Genomic DNA, 24,608 nt, shown 5'->3' on the forward strand with positions numbered 1-24,608 from the left:
AGCTGGATGACAACTAATATGGCCAACACTACAATGAACATTTTGCCTAGTTATGTTCTGATTCATCCCTCATATCTATCATTGTTGTTATGTGCAGGGCTTTAGGAAAGCTGGGTGACAACCAATATAGTCCCCATTAGGACACTAATAGTGGTTTTTAACAAAACTCTATATTAAACCTTGTGTGCACATTTTTGCTTGGTGCCTAAAGCCTTTACCTCTCTAATTTCTTTGATGTGCAGGACTCTAGGAAAGCTGGGTGCCAAAGACATAGGCAGTATTCTAGCTCCCATGGGGGGTTTGAGAATAGAATAGATAAGTACTAAGGGCAGCTCATGCAGTGGGAGATCTGGGATTTGGCAGGGGGGTAGGTCAGGGCTGATAACAATGATGAATGTCCTGTGGGACTTCTCTGTCACTCTTCCTTTTATAGTAGCACAGCTCCCTCCTGGCCGGGGATATAAGAGGGGGCTGAGTGACCACCCTGGCTCTGTCATTCCTCCCATCTCATTCATTGCATCCCAAGAAACCCTTCCTTACACACATCATGCCCCCCAAGAAGCCCGAGCCCAAGAAGGAGGCCCCCAAAGCTGCTCCTGCCCCAGCGCCTGTTGCACCGGAGGCACCAAAGGAGGTTGCATTTGATCCAAAAGGCATTACAGTAAGTATTCAATACCAAGGAGGGTGCGCAGCACGCCGGGTTGTGTCACAGTGGAGGATGCGCAATATTTGTCAATATCTCTGCTTGTTGTCACTAAATAGAAGTATTCTTGTTTACATACATTGGCTGAAAACTTTCTGCAGAGTTTGTTACAATTGTTTCAAGTCCAAACAATCCTCTGTGACACAAAACTCTAGTTTGCTACAATGTATCATCATCGCCTGATGGTCTTCAGACAAGATCCATCAGAGCTTCAGCTGTGAGAAGTATTCAGCTCTGTTAATATCTGCCTTCGGGGATTCTCTTTGCATGATCCGTTATGGGAGCAGGAAAAGGGAATCCCCTGCTGAACGGATCCTTTTTGTGATGAACAGAATGGCACTGAACGGACCCCATTGACTATAATCAGATCTGTTCTGTTTTCGTCTGGCTGTCCATCCTTTTACTGGACGAGAAAAGTCCTTCATGTAGGACTTTTTCGTCTGGAATTTCATGATGAATCTGCAACAAACCGCCGAACGCAGATGTGAACATAGCCTCACCAGTTCTGTTTGGTCTCTGAATGAAGACAAGAATTTTACCTTTCACTGACAGCAAGCAGAGATCTTGAAAAGGGTGAGAAATCACAGTAGCATATCAGAAAATTGCATCACAGGTCATTATACAATAATTAAAGAGTTTGTGCCAAGATTAAAAGTCATCCCCTATACACAAACTGTGGGATTAGTGGGGGTCTGATTGCTGGGACCCTCACTATCATGAGAACAGGGGTCCTGAGTGTCACAGAATGAATGGAGCAGCGGTTGAACAAGTACGCTGCCGCTCTATTCATTTCAATGGGACTGCTGGAGATAGCGAGCGCTTGTACCGGCCGGCTATCTATAGCAGTCCCATTGTAATGAATGGCGCTACAACGCTCATGCTTGGCCGCCTCTTTATTCAAACAGGGGGACACAGAAGCTCAGTTCTCGTGGGGGTCTCAGCAGTCGGATCCCCGCTGACCAAAGAGTTATTCCCTATCCTGATGTCAACAGGTTTTTCAGATTAACAAATTTTGGGGGATTTTCGTGTGTACACAAAAATTAGAACATGCGATATTTTCCTGCATATTTGCACACTAGGGGTACCCATTAAAGTAAATGGGAGGGGCACAAATGCATGTGCAATACACAACAAAACGCGCAATACATTGCGCAATTCCCTGAAAAAAAGAATACATCTGGTCTTCATTAGGCTAAATAGCCTTTTAAATCAAGGCGGGACCAAATAACAAATTAGATTGGGCCAAATGACAAACTCGGCCACACTAGATTTTTAACGTTACTAAATGGCTTTCCAAGACATAAAGTCCCCCATACATATTAGACTTCAGTCGTCCTAACCCAACTCTCTAATGTGTATGGGGGCGGCTCAACTTTCCCCCAACCAATCATGTCGGAGGAAAGAAAGATTGTGGATGTTGAACTTGACCGCCCAATATTTTTGTTCCCTGGGAGATAAGTCTGCGCCAAAGATGTCTGGCTGTGGCTTGCCTCCCTAAACACAGGAATGGATTGTTCATGTGTATGGAGGATCCGGTGGAAATTGGAGGTGCATGGACATGACATTTTCTATATAGTATGTGACCTCTTGCACGCATCAAAAGGAATGGGAACTTTGCCTGTAACACCAAGTATGGCCACTGCAGTGTGAACGGAGCTGTCTTCATCCTATGGAAATCAGCTTAATGCACAATGACATTATCCCAGAGAACAACTAATTGGTGGGGATTCTAGGTGATGGTCTCCTACTGATCTACTATTTATGGCTAATCCTATGGATAAACCATCGATAGTTTATAACTGGACAACCCCTTTAATACAGAGGTATTCTTCTCTAGAATCAATGGTTAATTGTGCCAGTCTGAATATAGACACCTATGTGGTATTTATATGGGGATGACATAATAACTCGTGCCACATGGTAATTTGCCAGGAGATGTTCTGACCCAAGTACGAGATATGCCAACAAGTAGATGGCAGCCCTATCACATAGAGACATTTAATAACACTCAGTAAAGCATCCTGTCAGGATGACAAGCAATCATGAGGAACATAATAATCTGTCTGCACCTTGTAGAATAAATAGAGCATCCCAGATTTCGGATCACTGGCTGGACCCCCTTCTAGGGTCCGCCCCTGCAGTCGGGATATTATTATAAGGGGCTATCCCTTTGGGAATTTAGGTAACTCTCCTACCCCACAAAAGTTTTACTTCTCACTAAACTTTACCAACCTGAAAAAGTTTTTCCCCATTAAGGTACTCCTAGCATTTTCTATGCTCTGATGCAAGTGACCGCAAATGTGGCCGTGCCTTCCCTATCAATAATTAAAAGGACAAGGCCTCAGGGATTAGAAAGATACAGTAGGGGAAAAGGCCCATTTACACGCAAAGATGATTGCTCGAAATTTGTTCAAAAGATAGAATGATGGACAGTTTTAACGATCGATTTTCATAAGCTGCTATTTAGCCCTAATGCCCACTAGCAGCTTATTACCTTCATTTGCATGTAAATGAGCCTCCAGAGTTGTATGCAGAGAACAGCAGGTGGTCTGTTCTCTGTATACAGCTCCTTTGTCTTTCCGCAGGGCTGCAAGCTGAATACAAAAGGGTCCTTACTGTAGTGTTCATGGGCCACTTACTACCCATTGTCGAAATGTATACAAGAAAAAAAACACAATAAAACTCCCGCCCTGCAGCTACAAGTGCCGTCCACTACACAGAGGTTGGAGCTATCTGCTTTCACTCCATACCCTGTATGTTGTGGCGCTGACAGCAGACGCCCGATCAGCTAGACACCAATCAATCAACTATTGCTGACCTATCCTGAGGACAGGTCAACCATAGCATTTCCCTTTAAATATGCATCATGTTAGTGTACGCAGGTTTGCACCACAGATTTCACACTTTGCTGGTATGGAGCATTCATTCCATTAGGCTGTACCCGTACTGTTCAGTATTTGTCTAGATGGCTTGATCTACTTTTACAGATTTGATTTTACTGCCCTCTGCTCATGTCATATTTTCCCTCGTCCACAGATTGAATACACCGCGGATCAGATTGAAGGTAATTTCCTATATTGTATTTTAGCTGTATTGATGGATAAGTTAAAGGTCTTTTATCACAGCAGTGTCTGTTTCTGGTGGTTAAAGGCACAGGCACATCTAAAATTTCCACTATTGAAAGTGGCGCTCACATATAAAAGCTCATAAGGCTTCCAGACAAGCATAATGTGGCCACATTTTAGCATCCGTATTGGGGCTCATTTACACGGGCGTATTTGCGCACACAATACTCAGAGAATAGAACCCATTGATTTCAATGGGCTCTTTCTCATTTGTATGGGTATTTCTCGCATGCAGAAAAGCACAGAACATGCTGTATTTTGTGTAATTGCACACAGATACCGTGTTTCCCCGAAAATAAGACAGTGTCTTATATTAATTTTTGTTCAAAAAGGTTTAACTTTTTTACATGTATAGCTGCCTGGACACTATTTAAATTGATGTTTTTAATTAACTGTTAACAGGGCTTAATTTTGGAGTAGGGCTCATATTTCAAGCATCCTCAAAAAACCTGAAAAATCATTTTGCATCCTCAAAAATTCTGGTAAATCATGCTATGTCTTATTTTCAGGGTATGTCTTATTTTCAGGGAAACAGGGTAGAAGTCTTTGGAAGGTGCGCAAATGATGCAATGGATGCACAACATACAGCACAAAACTGCGGGGAAAAGAAAGCTTCTGGCCCTCCATAGGCTAAATAGCCTTTTAAATCATGGCAGCGGGTATTGCACATGCGTGTGAACAGGCCATGCAGGCCCCAAAATTACAGTATATTGCGCAAACACACGCACAAATCAACCTTGTTCATAGCGCAAATACGTTGCATTGAAGAATGTGCATTTGCGCATACGCTCGTCTGAAGGAGCCCTGATGGTCACAAGATCTGGGCCCCTTATGGTTCGTGTGAACTGAACTTTAGATCTCTATAGGAAACCATAGTAAATCCTGCAGTGGAGCTGGAGACTGTCAGCGGATCGTGGATTGGTTCATGCTCCAATCCTCAATTAGACAGACTGGGTAAATAATTAATGTATTGCTATGTAATAGAATTAATACTAATAACTATCCATCAGTTTAAACGTTGTATTCTGTAGGTCACTAAATTAGAGGCACGCTAATCTTTACTGCATTGACCGTAAAGCAGGATGTGGGTGCTTTGATAGGCCTGTGCGGCGGGGTGCTTCACTGGACTTACCGAGAGGCAGACCGGAGGGTGGCCAGTTTTTCCATCCGCAGCGCCTTCGGGAACTGTTGAAAGAATCCCCGGTCACAGACCTACCTCGGCACCATGAGGCGGGCTGGAACATAACCTCAGATAGACCACATCATCATAGTAACATAGTATGCTAGGCCGAAAAAAGACATATGTCCATCCAGTCAGCCTTCAGTCAGTCAGTCACCCAATGTTGATCCAGAAGAAGGCAAAAAAAAACCTTGCTCAAACTCAGTTTATTAGCCTTAAACTTCAGCAGTACATTGGTAACACTTCTCTGTACTTTTAATTCGCCCGGTGTTAGGCAGCGTGCAGGGTTACCAATTTCCGGGCCTTAAGCTTTCTTTCGGCTTAGTTGCCGTATTCGACAGCACTCGGCCACAACTATATATGGCAGCACTCGGGACGTTCATTCTTTTCTGCCCAGCAAGACCACTGCATCACACACTTCCACTTCTCTGTAAAGCTTAAATAAAGTAGGGACCCCCCTAGTTTACAGAGGTACCACCCCTACACTACGTCCCTCCTTGATTGTGTCACTCCATCCAACAACCATGGCGGTATCAGGCTTAAAGGGACAGTTGTGTAACATCGTTAACATATCCAAAAATACAGTTTCGCAACATAAGTTGAACCCCCTTACAGCTTTATGACTGTTGCAACAAGTGGGAGTAAAGGGGGTTGTTCGAAATTGGGGAAAAAAAGGGGTTTTAATTTTTTGCTGCAACAGTGCCACTCTTGTCCATTAGCCAAATCTGGTATTTCAGCTCATCTCCATAAAAGTAATTGGTGATGTACTTTAATACGAGACACAGCCTGTGAATAGTAGTCACACTGTTTCAGTAATAAATGCAGACCCTTTTTCCAATCCAAGACAACCCCTTTAATAAGCCCGAAAGCAACTCATAGCTTCATATAATTTCCAGCATGAAGAAACCAAGAATTGGCAAAGAGGGCTGCCTACCCCACTCTTGGGTAAATACAGAACAGTAGCAGCACAGTAGATCTGTTACTATATAACCCCATCCACTAATTATAAAGCGATTGCTTCAGCGCAGCAGTGCTGAAAAGAAAGATGTCAACAGCATAAAAGGGTAAACTATTGCATGCCCTCTAGTGGCCATTGTAAAATATGCAACATTCAGCCTTCATTGTACAGTTTATGGATCGTGACCAGAAAAACATTAGATTTTTAATGGTAAATCCTGGGGAGGTTTGGTGGTTTTCATCCAATTTTGTGTCCCCAACAAAGAATGAGGTGACTGGCGGACTCAGACCCACCTCCATACATGTTTGGCCGAGTAGTAGAAGCATGCTAATAGAGGAATCAGACATCATAAGTTTTGTCTGCACAGTTTTTAGGCTCAGGGTGACCTCATTATGTGGTTGGCTGTAAGCATAGAGGTATTTGTTAAGGTCCCGGAACATGAGGACAAACGCTTGAGCTTTGTTGGGGGGATTAGACTGCCAAACTGTGACATTGTTTGCTCCGGCGAACGATTTCTCACTCCATGTAAAAGTACCCTGATGTATATAATGCTAACCAAACGCCCCCATAAAGCCTAACGGTCGCGGTAAGTGATATTGTTCAGCTGCTTCTGATATTCCACTGAGGTCACACTGCTGAAATACCAAATAATGGTATTGCATTTCTTTGGCGCAGAATCCCTGATAGATTTTATATCTTGGACTCCAGGTTAGAAAAAAGAGGCAGCTCCCCCCCCCCCCCCCCCCCAAAACAGTGCTCATATCTCCCAGAGCTGGTGTACAATCATATGGTCTTGTAATAACCTCCTGTTCTGTGTACTACCGTACTAATACAGCAGTACTTACAATCATTCTTACTCCCTCCCAGAATTTAAAGAGGCCTTCCAGCTGTTTGACCGTACCCCAGGTGGGGAGATGAAGATCACCTACGGTCAGTGTGGCGATGTCCTTAGGGCTTTGGGACAGAATCCCACCAATGCAGAAGTACTGAAGGTCCTAGGAAGGCCCAAACCGGAAGGTAAGAGCAAAACAAGACTAGATGAGCTTTTCTTGCAGATTTTGGTTTCCGTTGATGTATATACGTATTATAGTACCGTAGTAGGTTACTTGACTAGTTGCAGGTTATGTTAAGCCCACTTGGATCTATATGAGCTATTATCAGTGAACCAGGGTTGGTTCCAACAGTACTAAGTTTGAAACTCTATGTAGGTTTAGAAACATGGAAGTAACTACTAGGTATAGCAGATGCTATGGGGTAGGAAGGACGAGAGTAGAGATGAGCGAGCATACTCGCTAAGGGCAATGCTCGCTCGAGTAATAGCGAGTACCTGCCCGCTCGGAAAAAAAGATTCGGGTGCCGGCGGGGGGTGGGGAGCAGCGGGGGAGAGCCGGGAGGAATGGAGGGGGGGGGATCTCTCTCTCCCTCTCTCCCCCCCGCTTCCTCCTGCTCACTGCCGCAACTCACCGCTCACCCGCACCGGCAGCCGAATCTTTTCTTCCGAGCGGGCAGGTACTCGCTAAGGGCAATGCTCGCTCGAGTAATTGCCCTTAGCGAGTATGCTCGCTCATCTCTAGACGAGAGCAATTACTACAATGAAAAAGGAGCCTTAAGTGAAGGGATGGTCATTGTCATTATGGAAGGGGAGAAGCAAAATGAAGTGACTGTGGAAGAGGAAATGCGATGTAGAGAGCCGAGTAGGCAATGAAGAGAGAACTAAGTTATAAAGTTATCCTCTATTCACAGGATAGGGAATGAATTAATGATCAGTGGAGGTCTAACTGCTGGTACCCCTACCAATCCCGAGAACAGGGTCTGGTCAGTCCCCAATGGGGTGGAGGTCACACAGGCACACAGCTTCTACATTCACTTCAATGACAACTTCGGAGATTGCCAAAGTGCTTGAACTCCGGCGCTGTAGCTGAAGTCAATCGAGTGGGGGTGCACATGCACAACCGCCACCCCCGTTCACTCGAGGACCAACAGAACCCCGTTCTCAGGATTGGAAGCGGTCCCTGCAGTCAGACCCCTAGCGATCATAAAGTTATCTCCTATCCTGTGGATAGGGAATAACTTTATAACTTGGCACAAGCCCTTTAATGTTTAATCGCCCAAACCCGCCTGTAACAGTGGGACCAGATGGCTCTCTAATGTATATAAGAGCCGCTCAACCTTTCCCTGAGATATGACACCAGGAGAAAAAGCATCAGTGATGTTGAATTTCAATGCCTGATTCTTTTGTTCCCTGGGAGATAAGCTGACACCAGAACTGTCTTCCTGCGGCTTACCTCCCCAAAAATACGACCGCTTGGCCAAGCTGAACATTCATGTATGCAGACAATACAGTGGCACCTTTATTTGAGTAGAGCTTCATTATAGGTTGTGCCGGGAAAGGCAGTGATGGGGATGGATGCAATGCTGATACAGCCAAAGTAAGAAGATGACAACATATCTCTATTATGCAGTATAGAATGTAGAAGGAAATTGGCAAGACTCCAAATCTGTAACAAACAGCCAGAATAAGACAATCCACCTTATAAATAGTATGGCTTTGGTAAACTGATCTGCGTGTCCCAAGATTTTCTGGCTCTATATGACATACCTTCCACTTGGTACAAACGCTCACACCTGGCATCGTCTTTTGTTCTATTTCTGTATGAGGGATCAGACCCCAAGCTATGAGAACATAAAGGCTACAGGCGGCTCAAAAAGGATTGTAACTACTGTATTTCACCTACTCTATTTGTGGGGGATCTGAGCATTTAATTCCTAGTATTGACTAGGACAAGCAAGGTCAGTTATGCTCATGGCCGTGGTGTCAGTTCATATGCCACCGATGAACATCACATTCCTACTGCCAACCCAGGGGACGGCCACTGACATTTCACTAAGCGTTGGTATGCGTGTTGTTATCCATTATATATACAGTCAATGCCAAAGTACAGAAAACCTCAGAAGCTGGTAATCTCAAAGTCTTCAGACTTGGTGACTTAATACTCAAAGCCTGCCAGCTGTCTGGATCTAGATCCATTAAATAAATGGTATCTATATCCCCTATTTCAGACATCTATATATTGCTTGAGGGAGGAGGATAGGGATATTAGGGCTGGTTGAAAGGCAAAGGAATAAGACAACTACCTATGATGTCAAGATGTAAACATCAAAATCTTAAGCCCCTTTTTGGACAACCATCAGACACTGAACCAACCAATAGCCATCCGAGTGATGATCATTCCTGTGTTTTTTACAAAAGGATCACCGCTCATTGAATGGAGGCATTGCGGGTTGGAGATCATTTGAGCTGAACACTTTCATTCACAATAAACAGGTAGTTGTTCATCCATGAACGACTGCCTGTTTACATTTGATGATGTAGCAGCAGACCAACAATGATTTTATGGTCTGCATCAAAAATCCAATCAGCGAATTATCACTTATCGGTCTTCCACTACATGCATTTACATAGGATAATTATCATCCAAACCGCTTGATCTAACGAGTGATTTGCACGATAATCCTTCAGTCAGAAAGAGGCTTTAAGAATCAATATTTTAAGAAAAAAAAATCATTCATAAACTCTCAGTGGGGTAAAAAGTAGACCCATAGCGGTTCCCTAATCACTTGTTTGCTAATATTACCATGGTAGATGATGGGGGAAGGGAACTGTGCTCTTATTTGGGATGGTTGAACTTGGACCTTAAGATTTAAAAGGCACCATTTTAAGTTTCAATATGTTAAGAAATTCATGGAACCTCAGTGATGTCCATGGCAGTTTCCAGTTTAGCTGTTTTATTTGTTATACTGTATGTCTGACCTGACTATAGCAGATTTACCTTGTTTCAGAACTAAATACAAAACTCATCGACTTCGAGACCTTCCTTCCAATGCTTCAGCATATCTCCAAAAACAAGGACCAGGGTTCCTTTGAGGACTTTGTAGAGGGACTACGTGTTTTTGACAAGGAGAGCAACGGCACAGTCATGGGAGCTGAATTACGTCATGTCTTGGCCACCTTAGGTAAATAACATTGCTGCATAGGAATAAGATGAATAAGAACAGATAAATAAGTATTGCACAAGTTACTTACAATCCATCTCTACCACATACAGGTGAGAAGCTGCAAGAAAGTGAAGTGGAACAGCTGCTTGGAGGACAAGAAGATGCCAATGGATGCATTAACTATGAAGGTATTACAATAACCATGGGTCATACTAAGTTATGGGAACTAAAACCAGAAATGTACACAAATAAATTAATTTGAATGATTACTTCCTGAATTTAGTAGTATATAAACCATTAGTATTATGTACTATTAACTAAGGTACAAATCAGAGGCATAACTTGATGCTGCATGGCCCAAATGCAGAATATGTAATAATGCTCCCAATTATTATAATACTTTTCATATTGTACTGGTCTCTGCATATGGAGAAGAGAGACCGTAGGGTCCCATAAAGCTCCTAGACTCTGGTGCAACTGTACCCTCTAAAGTCAAACCAATGGAAGCACTTTTCTAATCAAAAGAGTCTCATATGCAACTGTAGTTAACCAGCTTCTCAAGATTTAACTTCCCTCACTAATTTTTTTCAATCCAACCTAATGTAAGACATTTCACCAAAACCATCCCTCATTGATAGGCAGATCAAAAAGGTGTGTGTCACGGATGGGAGAGGGGAGACCCCGACCGATCCCGCCTCAATAGTGCCAGATCGACTGAGCGCTCTCGCAGCTATGACTGCTTGTCTCGGCAATCCTGATCACTCTAGCAGGATTGAAAGTGTAGAATTGCCAGACTATAGGTGGATTTATAAGCAGCTTTCACGGGGTCCTACCACATGCAGACTGAAAGCACAAATCACCCCCTGATCTTGCTAACGCACTCCAGCAGGCTACAATGATGCTCGCATACACACGCTGCCACCACTAGCTGTTCAGGGAAGCTAGGACCGAGACTACGAATTATGAACACAATCTTCAGAATTTATGGTTCGTTTTAAAACGGACAAGGCTTAACTAATGAATTGTAGATATCCATATATATATATAGATATATATACAAAAAGGGAGATTAAGGGTATACAGGTATACACAAGAAGACAGTATTTTAAAATAAAACAGGGAGAAAAATAAACAAAAGATACCAAATTTGGGATTCTGATCCGTGCAGAGCCACTGAAGCAATGGAAAAGTCCTTACACTGGGTGTATCTCCGAAGGTCTGACAACAGGGCTCTGTGAAACCCCAAATTATAAAGGATCCCTCAGAACATTTCTCCCCCACTCCCTCTGTCATTCAGGAGGCTGGGGTGGGGGCATACGTCCCTTGTGGAAAAATCATAATTCCCCATTTTGGCTATATCTCGGTAGGAGGCCCCCCGATCGGGAATATAGGCTCAGCATATTCCTGGTCATCATTTTATCTATTCAACGACATCAAGCATGACACGTAAATTATAACCAAGTGTGCAGATTCTTTGTTTGGGGTGATGCTGAGCTTGTATCGCAACATGGGTAGATACAGTTTATTCAGCTGGCCTGTCAGATTCTAAAAACATAACTCATATTGGGATAGGACCTTCACATGACTAATAACCCTTATTAAAATATTCTCCCATTAAACTGGCTTTCGGTGACAGTGAGTCTGCGGAAACTACCTGAGGTATTAAGCCTCACTGGCAGGGGGGGGGGTCAATTAGCATCTACCTGTCACTGGCTAATTTTATTGCTATCATGATCAAAAGACTTACTTAGGAAGAATGTACATCAGGGATGTGAGGGAGGAAGCAGAGATTAAAACATTGAATTAATCTTTTCCAGTATCCTGAGCGGCAACTTGCTATGGATAGTTGGGGGACACTTTATCAATATCTCTATATCACAGTGTGCTATTGCTCAGTTGCTAATCTACAGCGGAAACTAGCAGTAATTGTTCAATCCTCCTGCACTGCCTCCACAGGGGAAATAAAGTATTACACAGTGTGCATTGAAATCAAAGGTCTAGTAGACTAACTTCTGTTGAAATGAATTTGTGAATGTCGTCTCATTCATATTTTTCTCTTCATCAGCTTTCGTCAAGCACATCATGGTTGGCTGAAGATCATGTGGTACGTGTTTAGTTATTTTACGGTTTACGGAGTCATAGAAAATCTGTATCATTTTTATATACATGATGTTTACATGTGATAAACTTGCTGATTTACATTTTTAGAAATTGATCCATCATTTAGGGCTACTGTAGGTTGTGGGCTTTTTGGAAGAGGTAGGTATCCAGGTTCTATTTGAAGTTTTCCAAGGTGGTAAAGAGTCTGGTCTGTTGGGGTATACACAGGAGAAATATTGGATGTGGTTGAATAAGGAGCAGACTAGAGAAGAGCAGAGAAAGAGGTCTTGTGAGGACCAGAGATTACATGTGGGGAGGGAGATATAGGAAGAGGACAGGATGTGAACTGGAGATCATATGTTGGGAGGTATCGGGAGATCAGGCCAGAGATGTATGGAAGGGTCAGGTTGTGGACTGGAGATTACATGCGGGGAGTTATCGGGAGATTAGGTCAGATATGACTGAAATCTCTAGACAATGGGTAGCCAATGACAGGATTGCCAAAGGGCAGAGGCAGGGCAGTAATAAGGGACAAGGTCTATTTTTTAGGCAGCACAGCTGAGGATGCATTGGATGGGCACAAGAATGTAAGATGGGAGGCCGCACAGAAAGATGTTGCAGTAGCTTAGGAAGGAGTTAATGAGGACATGCACTACCATTTTTTGTTGACTTTGGGATGAGGAAAGAGCATATCTGAGAGATGCTTTTGATTTGAATATAGCGAAGGCTTGTATGTGCAGTTTGAAGGACTGAGCATAATCAAATATTACACAAAGTAGTGGACTTGTGAGACCGGGAAAATGTAGACCCATTAATTGGGACTGATAAGTGTAGTAGAGGATTGAATGAGATGGGTGAAAGATGATGATTTCACTTTCTTCATGTTGAGTTTTAGAAATCAGGACCAGGAGAATATAATCAACAGACACTTTGGGAAACTGGATAGCAGAATTGTAGCATCTAGACCAGAGAGGTTGATTGAGTGTCATCAAAAAGCTGTGGTACTAAAACCCATGAGATTCTAGGAGCTGTCCAAGGCCAAAGGTGTTTATAGAGAAGTGTAAGGGACCCACGACAGAATCCTGACAGATACCAACACAGAGAGAGAGTGAGATGACCATATGGTGTACAAGACACTAAAACTGTGGTCAGTGAGTTATGGAGAGACCCAGGAGAGGGCCAAGTTTGTGATGCCTATTGAGGAAAGAATTTGAAGGTTAGGTATATGAATGGTGGGTAGCTAAATTTGAATCCTTAAATTATATTCTATCTTTTCTAGATCTCCATGAACTCGCTCTCTCCCTAAACCCCGTTATTTGACTTGTTTATGAAGAACCTGACAACTCATCATGGCCAAAAAGTCACCTTTGAAATGTGAATGTCCTGTTCTCCTCGAAGGCTTTGGCCCTCTACTGAAATCTCATGTGCAGTTGTAAATTATTTGGGATTTTCTGCCCCATGGTCATTCCCATTAAATAAATTTCACAAAAAAACTCCTATAAGTTGTGTCCTGTGTGTATGATTGCAAGTTTTATCATGTCAGGCTTCAATTTTCTCTAGTGGTCTTGCGCAGAATTTCAAGGAGCTGTGGAACCTATTGTATTTTTTCTTGAATATTATTCTTAAAGGGAAATGCATCACCTAGAGTTTTTTTTTATTAATTTAAACTAGATAGTGACACATATAATTTTTTTATAATTTGTTCTTATTTTCTAAATGTAGATTTTTTAAAATTCTGTTTCCTGTATATGATTGAGGTGGCTATCTTGCCTGAGCTGCTGTTAACAGCATTCAGACATGCATAGCAGTATGGGCTATAGGAGCTAGTATGGGCTAAAGGGGTTTTCCAATTTATTAATTTTATATAGTTTTGGGTTCTCTGTGCCGAAAATGATATCGAAGGCAACATCACTTAACCAGGAGGCCCAGTCACATCCTGTAAACCTGTCACATTGGCTTCTAATGTAGAAGCCCCCAAGCAGGTTTATGGAACGTTATCAGTGAAGTCCCTGTCAGGCCTTCTCTTGGCCGTAGCGGTCATGTGGTTAAACAAATCACATGACCGCTGTAGCACTTATCAACAGAGAACGGAGGACTGGAAGTGCACGGCAGAGGAGTATCACGCAGCAGAAGGCGAGTACTGGGTTTATTTTCTTCTGCACTCTGCATTCCCCCACTGCCACCAATGCCCCTACTGCTAGTATTATTTCAGAAAACCCCTTTAAATCTGGGGTTGTTCATTGACATCTATGGGAGAGTGTTGTAGGCATGCTCTGTGACCTGTGCAGGGAGGGGGAGGAGGGGAGCTGTGACCATCACCTATTGTGAATGGTTGCAAAGAAAACCACATTTTATTAATATGCTTTGTTTTGTATTTTAGTAGAAACCCACTTATGTAAGACATACTCGCCCATATACACACTAAGAATGACGTACATTGTAACACGCATTTCTGTTACATTCTTTGCATACAGCTGTTAGGGTAAAGAGGCCACCTTGTATGCACACTGATCATTTTGTGTTCTCGCACAATGTTACAGTCATGATTGTTTGCAAAAGATGCTCTGATTTGCAGTATGTGCAAAGATAAGTGTGGGTAAACATTCTTTCTCCATCTCACAAGGTCTAGCCATAAACAAATACCAGATAACATGGGAGCCTTGAGCTGAAATATTTTCTGGGAACAGACAAAGAGCGTGTGCATGGGTTAATATTAACATCTGCTATGACTACTTATATGCTAATAGATTTATATGAATACAAGTTATAATTGGTTGTATGTTATCACAAAACTTGTCATTCTTGTGATTGGCTCACTCTAGGGGGTTGTTTTTCCTAATAATTTATAAACTGCTGAACAAAAAGCTTAGATGGGATCATCTGGTGAACACATCTCATGTGTTACATGTATTCATTCTCTGAGCTCATACCAACTACATCCAGTTTGGCACCCACATTATATCCAATAGCGCAGTTGCGCTAACTTAGTGGATCCTGTGTTATCTATGTATAGGTTTCACCTTTCATTGTAATGAGATGACTGCTGAAAAGTTTTCTCTACAGAACAGGAAAAGAAGAACAATATCTCAGCGCCTCAAATGTAAAAAATAGAAAATAAATGTGGTAAATGGTGAGTGTCCACTCACCTGGTGCACAGTGGACTCCTTTATATAAAGGAGCCACCGGCACCCGAAGTCCACAATCGCCTTCAGAAAAAACCTGGTCCACGATCCCAAACTTTTAGGAGAGACGTCCTGGGGTGAAAGCCCTCAAGGGGCTTTAGGTATCCAAATGGGTATGTAATAGAGAAAAATACCCCCGCGCTCCGGGACCAGGACACTACGTTTTATATTAATATATACACTTAATTGCTGCGACGCGTTTCGACGGTGCACAGCCGTCTTTTTCAAGCATCTTGAAAAAGCTTGAAAAAGACGGCTGTGCACCGTCGAAACGCGTCGCAGCAATAAAGTGTATATATTAATATAAAACGTAGTGTCCTGGTCCCGGAGCGCGGGGGTACTTTTCTCTATTACATACCCTCTACAGAACAGGAAGTCTCAGCCTACTATTAGGCTCAGTAGTCAGTGTGAAAACTTTTTTTCTTTAATATGGATTATGACATGAAAAATTAAAAATAAATCACTAGAATACTTAAAACGTGTTTAAATAACTTGATTTATACAATAGGCCATTTTCTGATGTCACATTCCCTTTAAGGGTTTTGCTGTTTATGGATTCCTCTTGGAATAGTTTGGAGGCTTCTGAGTAAACTCCAAAATGGTATGACTCATATTTAATAGGCAGTCACAATCAGTAAATGTTCACACGTGCGACTGGTATTTTTAGTCCTAACTGCCAGGAGGAATATGGTGGCCAGGACCCCGTATAGGATTGTGATATCACCCTGGACCTCAGATCATAAAAAATGTATATGATTTGAATGGACATTACTATAAGTCTCAACCTGGAGTCATATTAATATGGCAAAGTGTCTCTATTCTTGTACATCATTATAGCTATACTATCAGTCCTGACTTATTTCCCTTTTGCATCATGCACTGACCCCAAAATTGGACAATTTAGCTAAAGTTCTCTGAAAATTGTCCTCCTATCAACGTAAAGGTGACTTTTTATATTTGTAAGCTCTGAAGGTAATCATATTTAGATACTCTTCTCTTCCCAAAATTGTGAGGTATGAATCATGGGGGGAATCAAAGAAGCCAAATGATTCGTAGAATTCTATGCACAGTAAAAAGCATGTAAGGTCACTAGAACAAATTCCTATTGAAGAGTCTAAGGCCTCCTGTCCACGGGCGTAGCGATATCCCGCGGGAGGCTCACCGCAGAGAATCGCGGCTAATCGCAGCATGCTGCAATTTAAGTCCTGCGAGCGGAGAATCGCTATAATTCTCTGCTTGTGGACAGCGAGGCTGCGCTTTCCACAGTAAGTCTATGGAAAGCGTTCACTGCGTTTTTCGCGGACGGATTATCGCCGTGGGAAACGCAGTGAAAAATCGCCCATGGACAGGCAGCCTTAGAAAGAAAGGTCTGGATCTCAATATGAGATGGTAACTTTGCTGTTGTCTACAAACGTACAATTGTCCATTTTTGGAGTCGGATTGTCACACATATGCACAGCATCACATAGACATCTATAGATGAGGGAGACTGAATGCAAGAACTAGTAGTCCAAAACTATTGCAGTACATCAGGTTTTCTGATTCACTTTATCCGGTGATTGACTATAAATTGTTGTCTTCATACTTGGAAACTTTTATTATATAATATTTGTGATTGGGGGTCTTAAGGGGTTATCTGGTTTAAGCCCCCAATACCCTATCAAAGTGGGGAGTGGCTATAAGGAGCATCTCCCAACCTGTAGGACCTGACATGTTCATGAATTCATGCATTACGTGGATAGCCTGCTGATTTTAATTAGAACTGTGTAATACTTCACGTCCCATGTGGTGGCGCTGCAGGAAAATTACACACTTGCTAGTGGGTTACTTCACAGATTTCAACTGATCGCTCGGAGTTTCGACAATGAAGCACACGGTGATCAGTTTATCGTCATAGGGACCTTCTAACAAAAATGGACAACCCCTTTAGAGTTTTCCTATGGTTAGGAAATACCAATTCTTAGTTAGAGAGTTCATCCATTTTTAAAAATTGTTTATCATTATTCTTGTTATACTATTACTCTACCATTACTATTAGCCATTACCAGAGCAGCAGTGTAAGATTCGCATTTTATAGAGTAGGTTCCATGTGGCCTCAAAGGGGTTGACTGAGACTTTTACTAGTGATGGCCTATCCTCAAGATAGGTAATCAATAGTTGTTCGCTGGTGGTCCACCGCTCGAGATCCTCGCCAATCAGTGGTTCATCAGGCTGCCGTCAGTGCAAACAGCACTGGAAGCAGATAGCACTGTCCATATTTTAGAGGCCCAGGTTGATATGGCGGGCACAGCTCCCCTTTCATTCAATGGGAGCTGCGTCTGCAGTATCAACTTGGGCTGCTACAAGGTTGATAGCGCAATCTGCTTCCAGTGCTGTCCACATTGACGGTGGCCCCGCAAACAGGCAAGTGGCAGGGATTTTGAGTGGTTGACCACGCTGATCAACTATAGATGACCTATCCTTAGTCTTTAGAATATGGGCATATGTACCACAGAGGCAGACCATCAGGCCCATGGATAGTGGAAGCCCAGCAACGTTAGGTTGCAGCCAGCTTTCTACCAGGTGAATGGAACCAGTGCAGGACATCCCTCTCCAGGGGAACAGAATTGCTCAAAAACAAGAAAAGTTGGGAAATGTCTTAAGGGTCATGGAAAGGGAGTGGAGGGCAAAACAAGCACCAGACCCTTCTTTCCTCTATACCAAACTTCAGCACCTTAATAAGGGGCCCATGTTTTACTTTACTATGGGGCCCCCTCTCTTCTATGTACACCACCGGCTCTGTACACCTGGCCATAACTTTTATGGGTAGTAAGTCATATAGTAGCATTCATTTTTCATATTAACTCCAAGTATGTTCTCCATCCTCTCAGTGCTTTCTGGAAAATCACCTTCCAGGGCCTCAACAATCTGGTAAAAATAGCAGGCCCATTGCTGGAAATTTCGGAAGAGCATCTCCACTTGTAAGATAAGGAATACTTTTCATACCAAAGAAGGCTTTGTGTCTGCATCGTCCCACCAGACACGTCTGATAACAGCGAGACTTCACGATTAAGCCCCCGGCCCAAGGGACAGGTCTGCTCTTCTGAAAATAAAAGACATTGTCAAAGAGACCCGATAATTTTAGCTGGAGTCCTAATCCAGCAGACATATATGTCTTACCCTGAAAGAGGACAAGACCTTATGTGGGAAGACGATCTGCTCTGGAATGTGCAAGATCAGTTCTATTTTCATATCCAAATGCAGATCCAAAATGCATCCCAACTGTCCAACGAGGAGAAGAAGACAAGTTCTGCATCACAACTTTTTGTATTCCCTGTTGGGCCCTGAAACACAGATCAAAGCTAATGTCAGCTCTTATATATATGATTTAGATACGCAGAGATTAGAACTAGAGATGAGCGAGCGTACTCGGTTCGGGTGTTTTTGCACTCGAGCACCGCTTTTTCCGAGTAACTGACTACTCGGCCAAAAAGATTCGGGGGGTGTCGGGGGTGAATCGGGGGTTGCAGAGGGGAGTGGGGGGGGGGGGGGGGGGGAGAGAGAGAGCTCCCCCCTGTTCCCCACTGCTACCCCTCGCTCCACCACGGCGCCCCCCAGCGCCCCCGGAAGCTTTTCGTCCAGGTAGTCAGTTACTCGGAAAAAGCGGTGCTCGAGTGCAAAAACGCCCGAAAAGAGTACGTTCGTTCATCTACGTTCGAACCCATTGATGTCAAAGGATTTGATCTCAAACTTTAGTTTTTTTTGTGTGCATCTTGTGCGTGCGCAAAAAAATAGGACCTGCTCTATCTTTCTGCGTATTTGCACAGCAAAGGTCCACATAGAAGTCTATGCATTTTTTAACATTTTAAAGGCTCCTGCAGATGAGCGTTTTTGCGCACGTTTTCACGCACGCAAAATCGCTTGTGCAAACCGCTGACAATATTGATTGATTTCCACGAGTCCCTTCACAAACTGTGTTTTTGCTCAATTTTCGTGCATATGAAAATATACATAACATGCTCCATTTTTGTGCACCCTCTTCGCATAGAATCGCGCACTGAACTGCGCAACTTCGCAGTGTTAAACGATAACACCGAGGACTAATTACGCTGCTCGGCCGGTTCAATTACAGTGCTGTTGTGTTTCATGCCGGTAGCGCAAAAAAGTACAGTAAACAGCACTGCTACACGAGCAAAAGCACGTACTAGCACTCACTTCACAGCACCATCACGTCACGTTCTCGCACGCGTGTATGGGCCTACTCTCGTCACGTTCTCGCGCGCGCACATGGGCCTACTCTCGTCACGTTCTCGCGCGCGCACATGGGCCTACTCTCGTCACGTTCTCGCGCGCGCACATGGGCCTACTCTCGTCACGTTCTCGCGCGCGCGCACATGGGCCTACTCTCGTCACGTTCTCGCGCGCGCGCACATGGGCCTACTCTCGTCACGTTCTCGCGCGCGCGCACATGGGCCTACTCTCGTCACGTTCTCGCGCGCGCGCACATGGGCCTACTCTCGTCACGTTCTCGCGCGCGCGCACATGGGCCTACTCTCGTCACGTTCTCGCGCGCGCGCACATGGGCCTACTCTCGTCACGTTCTCGCGCGCGCACATGGGCCTACTCTCGTCACGTTCTCGCGCGCGCACATGGGCCTACTCTCGTCACGTTCTCGCGCGCGCACATGGGCCTACTCTCGTCACGTTCTCGCGCGCGCACATGGGCCTACTCTCGTCACGTTCTCGCGCGCGCACATGGGCCTACTCTCGTCACGTTCTCGCGCGCGCACATGGGCCTACTCTCGTCACGTTCTCGCGCGCGCGCACATGGGCCTACTCTCGTCACGTTCTCGCGCGCGCGCACATGGGCCTACTCTCGTCACGTTCTCGCGCGCGCGCACATGGGCCTACTCTCGTCACGTTCTCGCGCGCGCGCACATGGGCCTACTCTCGTCACGTTCTCGCGCGCGCGCACATGGGCCTACTCTCGTCACGTTCTCGCGCGCGCGCACATGGGCCTACTCTCGTCACGTTCTCGCGCGCGCGCACATGGGCCTACTCTCGTCACGTTCTCGCGCGCGCGCACATGGGCCTACTCTCGTCACGTTCTCGCGCGCGCGCACATGGGCCTACTCTCGTCACGTTCTCGCGCGCGCGCACATGGGCCTACTCTCGTCACGTTCTCGCGCGCGCGCACATGGGCCTACTCTCGTCACGTTCTCGCGCGCGCGCACATGGGCCTACTCTCGTCACGTTCTCGCGCGCGCGCACATGGGCCTACTCTCGTCACGTTCTCGCGCGCGCGCACATGGGCCTACTCTCGTCACGTTCTCGCGCGCGCGCACATGGGCCTACTCTCGTCACGTTCTCGCGCGCGCGCACATGGGCCTACTCTCGTCACGTTCTCGCGCGCGCACATGGGCCTACTCTCGTCACGTTCTCGCGCGCGCACATGGGCCTACTCTCGTCACGTTCTCGCGCGCGCACATGGGCCTACTCTCGTCACGTTCTCGCGCGCGCACATGGGCCTACTCTCGTCACGTTCTCGCGCGCGCACATGGGCCTACTCTCGTCACGTTCTCGCGCGCGCACATGGGCCTACTCTCGTCACGTTCTCGCGCGCGCACATGGGCCTACTCTCGTCACGTTCTCGCGCGCGCACATGGGCCTACTCTCGTCACGTTCTCGCGCGCGCACATGGGCCTACTCTCGTCACGTTCTCGCGCGCGCACATGGGCCTACTCTCGTCACGTTCTCGCGCGCGCACATGGGCCTACTCTCGTCACGTTCTCGCGCGCGCACATGGGCCTACTCTCGTCACGTTCTCGCGCGCGCACATGGGCCTACTCTCGTCACGTTCTCGCGCGCGCACATGGGCCTACTCTCGTCACGTTCTCGCGCGCGCACATGGGCCTACTCTCGTCACGTTCTCGCGCGCGCACATGGGCCTACTCTCGTCACGTTCTCGCGCGCGCACATGGGCCTACTCTCGTCACGTTCTCGCGCGCGCACATGGGCCTACTCTCGTCACGTTCTCGCGCGCGCACATGGGCCTACTCTCGTCACGTTCTCGCGCGCGCACATGGGCCTACTCTCGTCACGTTCTCGCGCGCGCACATGGGCCTACTCTCGTCACGTTCTCGCGCGCGCACATGGGCCTACTCTCGTCACGTTCTCGCGCGCGCACATGGGCCTACTCTCGTCACGTTCTCGCGCGCGCACATGGGCCTACTCTCGTCACGTTCTCGCGCGCGCACATGGGCCTACTCTCGTCACGTTCTCGCGCGCGCACATGGGCCTACTCTCGTCACGTTCTCGCGCGCGCACATGGGCCTACTCTCGTCACGTTCTCGCGCGCGCACATGGGCCTACTCTCGTCACGTTCTCGCGCGCGCACATGGGCCTACTCTCGTCACGTTCTCGCGCGCGCACATGGGCCTACTCTCGTCACGTTCTCGCGCGCGCACATGGGCCTACTCTCGTCACGTTCTCGCGCGCGCACATGGGCCTACTCTCGTCACGTTCTCGCGCGCGCACATGGGCCTACTCTCGTCACGTTCTCGCGCGCGCACATGGGCCTACTTTCGTCACGTTCTCGCGCGCGCACATGGGCCTACTCTCGTCACGTTCTCGCGCGCGTATATGGGCCTACTCTCGTCACGTTCTCGCGCGCGCACATGGGCCTACTCTCGTCACGTTCTCGCGCGCGCACATGGGCCTACTCTCGTCACGTTCTCGCGCGCGCACATGGGCCTACTCTCGTCACGTTCTCGCGCGCGCACATGGGCCTACTCTCGTCACGTTCTCGCGCGCGCACATGGGCCTACTCTCGTCACGTTCTCGCGCGCGCACATGGGCCTACTCTCGTCACGTTCTCGCGCGCGCACATGGGCCTACTCTCGTCACGTTCTCGCGCGCGCACATGGGCCTACTCTCGTCACGTTCTCGCGCGCGCACATGGGCCTACTCTCGTCACGTTCTCGCGCGCGTACATGGGCCTACTCTCGTCACGTTCTCGCGCGCGTACATGGGCCTACTCTCGTCACGTTCTCGCGCGCGTACATGGGCCTACTCTCGTCACGTTCTCGCGCGCGTACATGGGCCTACTCTCGTCACGTTCTCGCGCGCGTACATGGGCCTACTCTCGTCACGTTCTCGCGCGCGTACATGGGCCTACTCTCGTCACGTTCTCGCGCGCGTACATGGGCCTACTCTCGTCACGTTCTCGCGCGCGTACATGGGCCTACTCTCGTCACGTTCTCGCGCGCGTACATGGGCCTACTCTCGTCACGTTCTCGCACGCGTACATGGGCCTACTCTCGTCACGTTCTCGCACGCGTATATGGGCCTACTCTCGTCACGTTCTCGCACGCGTATATGGGCCTACTCTCGTCACGTTCTCGCACGCGTATATGGGCCTACTCTCGTCACGTTCTCGCACGCGTATATGGGCCTACACTCGTCACGTTCTCGCACGCGTATATGGGCCTACTCTCGTCACGTTCTCGCACGCGTATATGGGCCTACTCTCGTCACGTTCTCGCACTCGTGTATGGGCCTACTGTCGTCACATTCTCGCACGCGTATATGGGCCTACTCTCGTCAAGTTCTCGCACGCGTATATGGGCCTACTCTCGTCACGTTCTCGCACGCGTATATGGGCCTACTCTCGTCACGTTCTCGCACGCGTATATGGGCCTACTCTCGTCACGTTCTCGCACGCGTATATGGGCCTACTCTCATCACGTTCTCGCACGCGTATATGGGCCTACTCTCGTCACGTTCTCGCACGCGTATATGGGCCTACACTCGTCACGTTCTCGCACGCGTATATGGGCCTACTCTCGTCACGTTCTCGCACGCGTATATGGGCCTACTCTCGTCACGTTCTCGCACTCGTGTATGGGCCTACTGTCGTCACGTTCTCGCACGCGTATATAGGCCTACTCTCGTCACGTTCTCGCACGCGTGTATGGGCCTACTCTCGTCACGTTCTCGCACGCGTATATAGGCCTACTCTCGTCACGTTCTCGCACGCGTATATAGGCCTACTCTCGTCACGTTCTCGCACGCGTATATAGGCCTACTCTCGTCACGTTCTCGCACGCGCATATAGGCCTACTGTCGTCACGTTCTCGCACGCGTATATAGGCCTACTGTCGTCACGTTCTCGCACGGGTATATAGGCCTACTCTCGTCACGTTATCGCACGCGTATATAGGCCTACTCTCGTCACGTTCTCGCACGGGTATATAGGCCTACTCTCGTCACCTTCTCGCACGCGCATATAGGCCTACTGTCGTCACGTTATCGCACGCACATATAGGCCTACTCTCGTCACGTTCTCGCACGGGTATATAGGCCTACTCTCGTCACGTTCTCGCACGCGCATATAGGCCTACTGTCGTCACGTTATCGCACGCACATATAGGCCTACTCTCGTCACGTTCTCGCACGGGTATATAGGCCTACTCTCGTCACGTTCTCGCACGCGCATATAGGCCTACTGTCGTCACGTTATCGCACGCACATATAGGCCTACTCTCGTCACGTTCTCGCACGGGTATATAGGCCTACTCTCGTCACGTTATCGCACGGGTATATAGGCCTACTCTCGTCTGCAGGAGCCTTAAGTTAAACTATGCTAGATAAGATAACAATGAATGGAGGGAAATACTAGCTAAAGTGTATCAGACATTAGTAGACAGTATGCCATGGAGAGTATACAATGTCATTAGGGCAAAGGAGCCCCACTAAGTATTAATATATGCAAATAAATACTACTTTGGATTTTTGCTCAGGGGTCTAATTACTTTTGGTGGTACAAGGTATGTATAGGGCAATATTCTCACTATGGAAATTTGCTGCGCACTTCACGCAGAACCCATTTCAAATCTGTCCCTGCTATGTGACCCATTGATTTGGATGGGAATCCGCGCCATAGCATATATGATGGCGAATATTTATGCACCTAGATTTCCTGTCCATGGGCGGAAAAAAGTGAGATGTCACTTCTTGAGCAGATTCTGTGTCGGGAATTCCGCACTTTGATAGTAAAAGCCTAAAACGTTTGCAGATCACTGGACATACAAGTGTATAACACTGGATGAAATCTACAGGTCAGACGCCGCTTTACACGAGCGTATTCCAAAATACTCTCTCCTGCGCAACATTTTGTGAGCAGAGAGCGAGTATGTGTATTTGTGCAGGAACCGCTAGTTCATATGGGGGGTAAATTACCCTGCCTTGTTTTAAATGGCTATTAAGCCAAACAAGGTTCTGGTTCGCGGGTCTGCGCAACGTTTTGCGCGTACATATGTGCCCATTTGCACATCTCCCATAGACCTTTATGGGGCTCTTTGGTGCACAAATTCACACAAAATAGA

General features: G+C 46.5%; 1 protein-coding gene across 1 annotated transcript; it reads left to right on the forward strand.

Moving 5' to 3' along the window:
• The first annotated feature begins 456 nt into the window (after positions 1–456).
• Positions 457–13,564, forward strand: MYL4 (myosin light chain 4). The gene is made up of 7 exons (XM_066588005.1): positions 457–661; positions 3,740–3,767; positions 6,834–6,983; positions 9,807–9,980; positions 10,073–10,150; positions 12,028–12,066; positions 13,342–13,564. Exons 1-6 carry the CDS (start codon positions 548–550, stop codon positions 12,054–12,056), a joined length of 573 nt encoding a protein of 190 aa, XP_066444102.1. The 5' UTR covers positions 457–547; the 3' UTR covers positions 12,057–12,066; positions 13,342–13,564.
• Positions 13,565–24,608: the final 11,044 nt, after the last annotated feature.

Source organism: Eleutherodactylus coqui, chromosome 13, assembly GCF_035609145.1.
Source record: "Eleutherodactylus coqui strain aEleCoq1 chromosome 13, aEleCoq1.hap1, whole genome shotgun sequence".
NCBI lineage: Eukaryota > Metazoa > Chordata > Amphibia > Anura > Eleutherodactylidae > Eleutherodactylus > Eleutherodactylus coqui.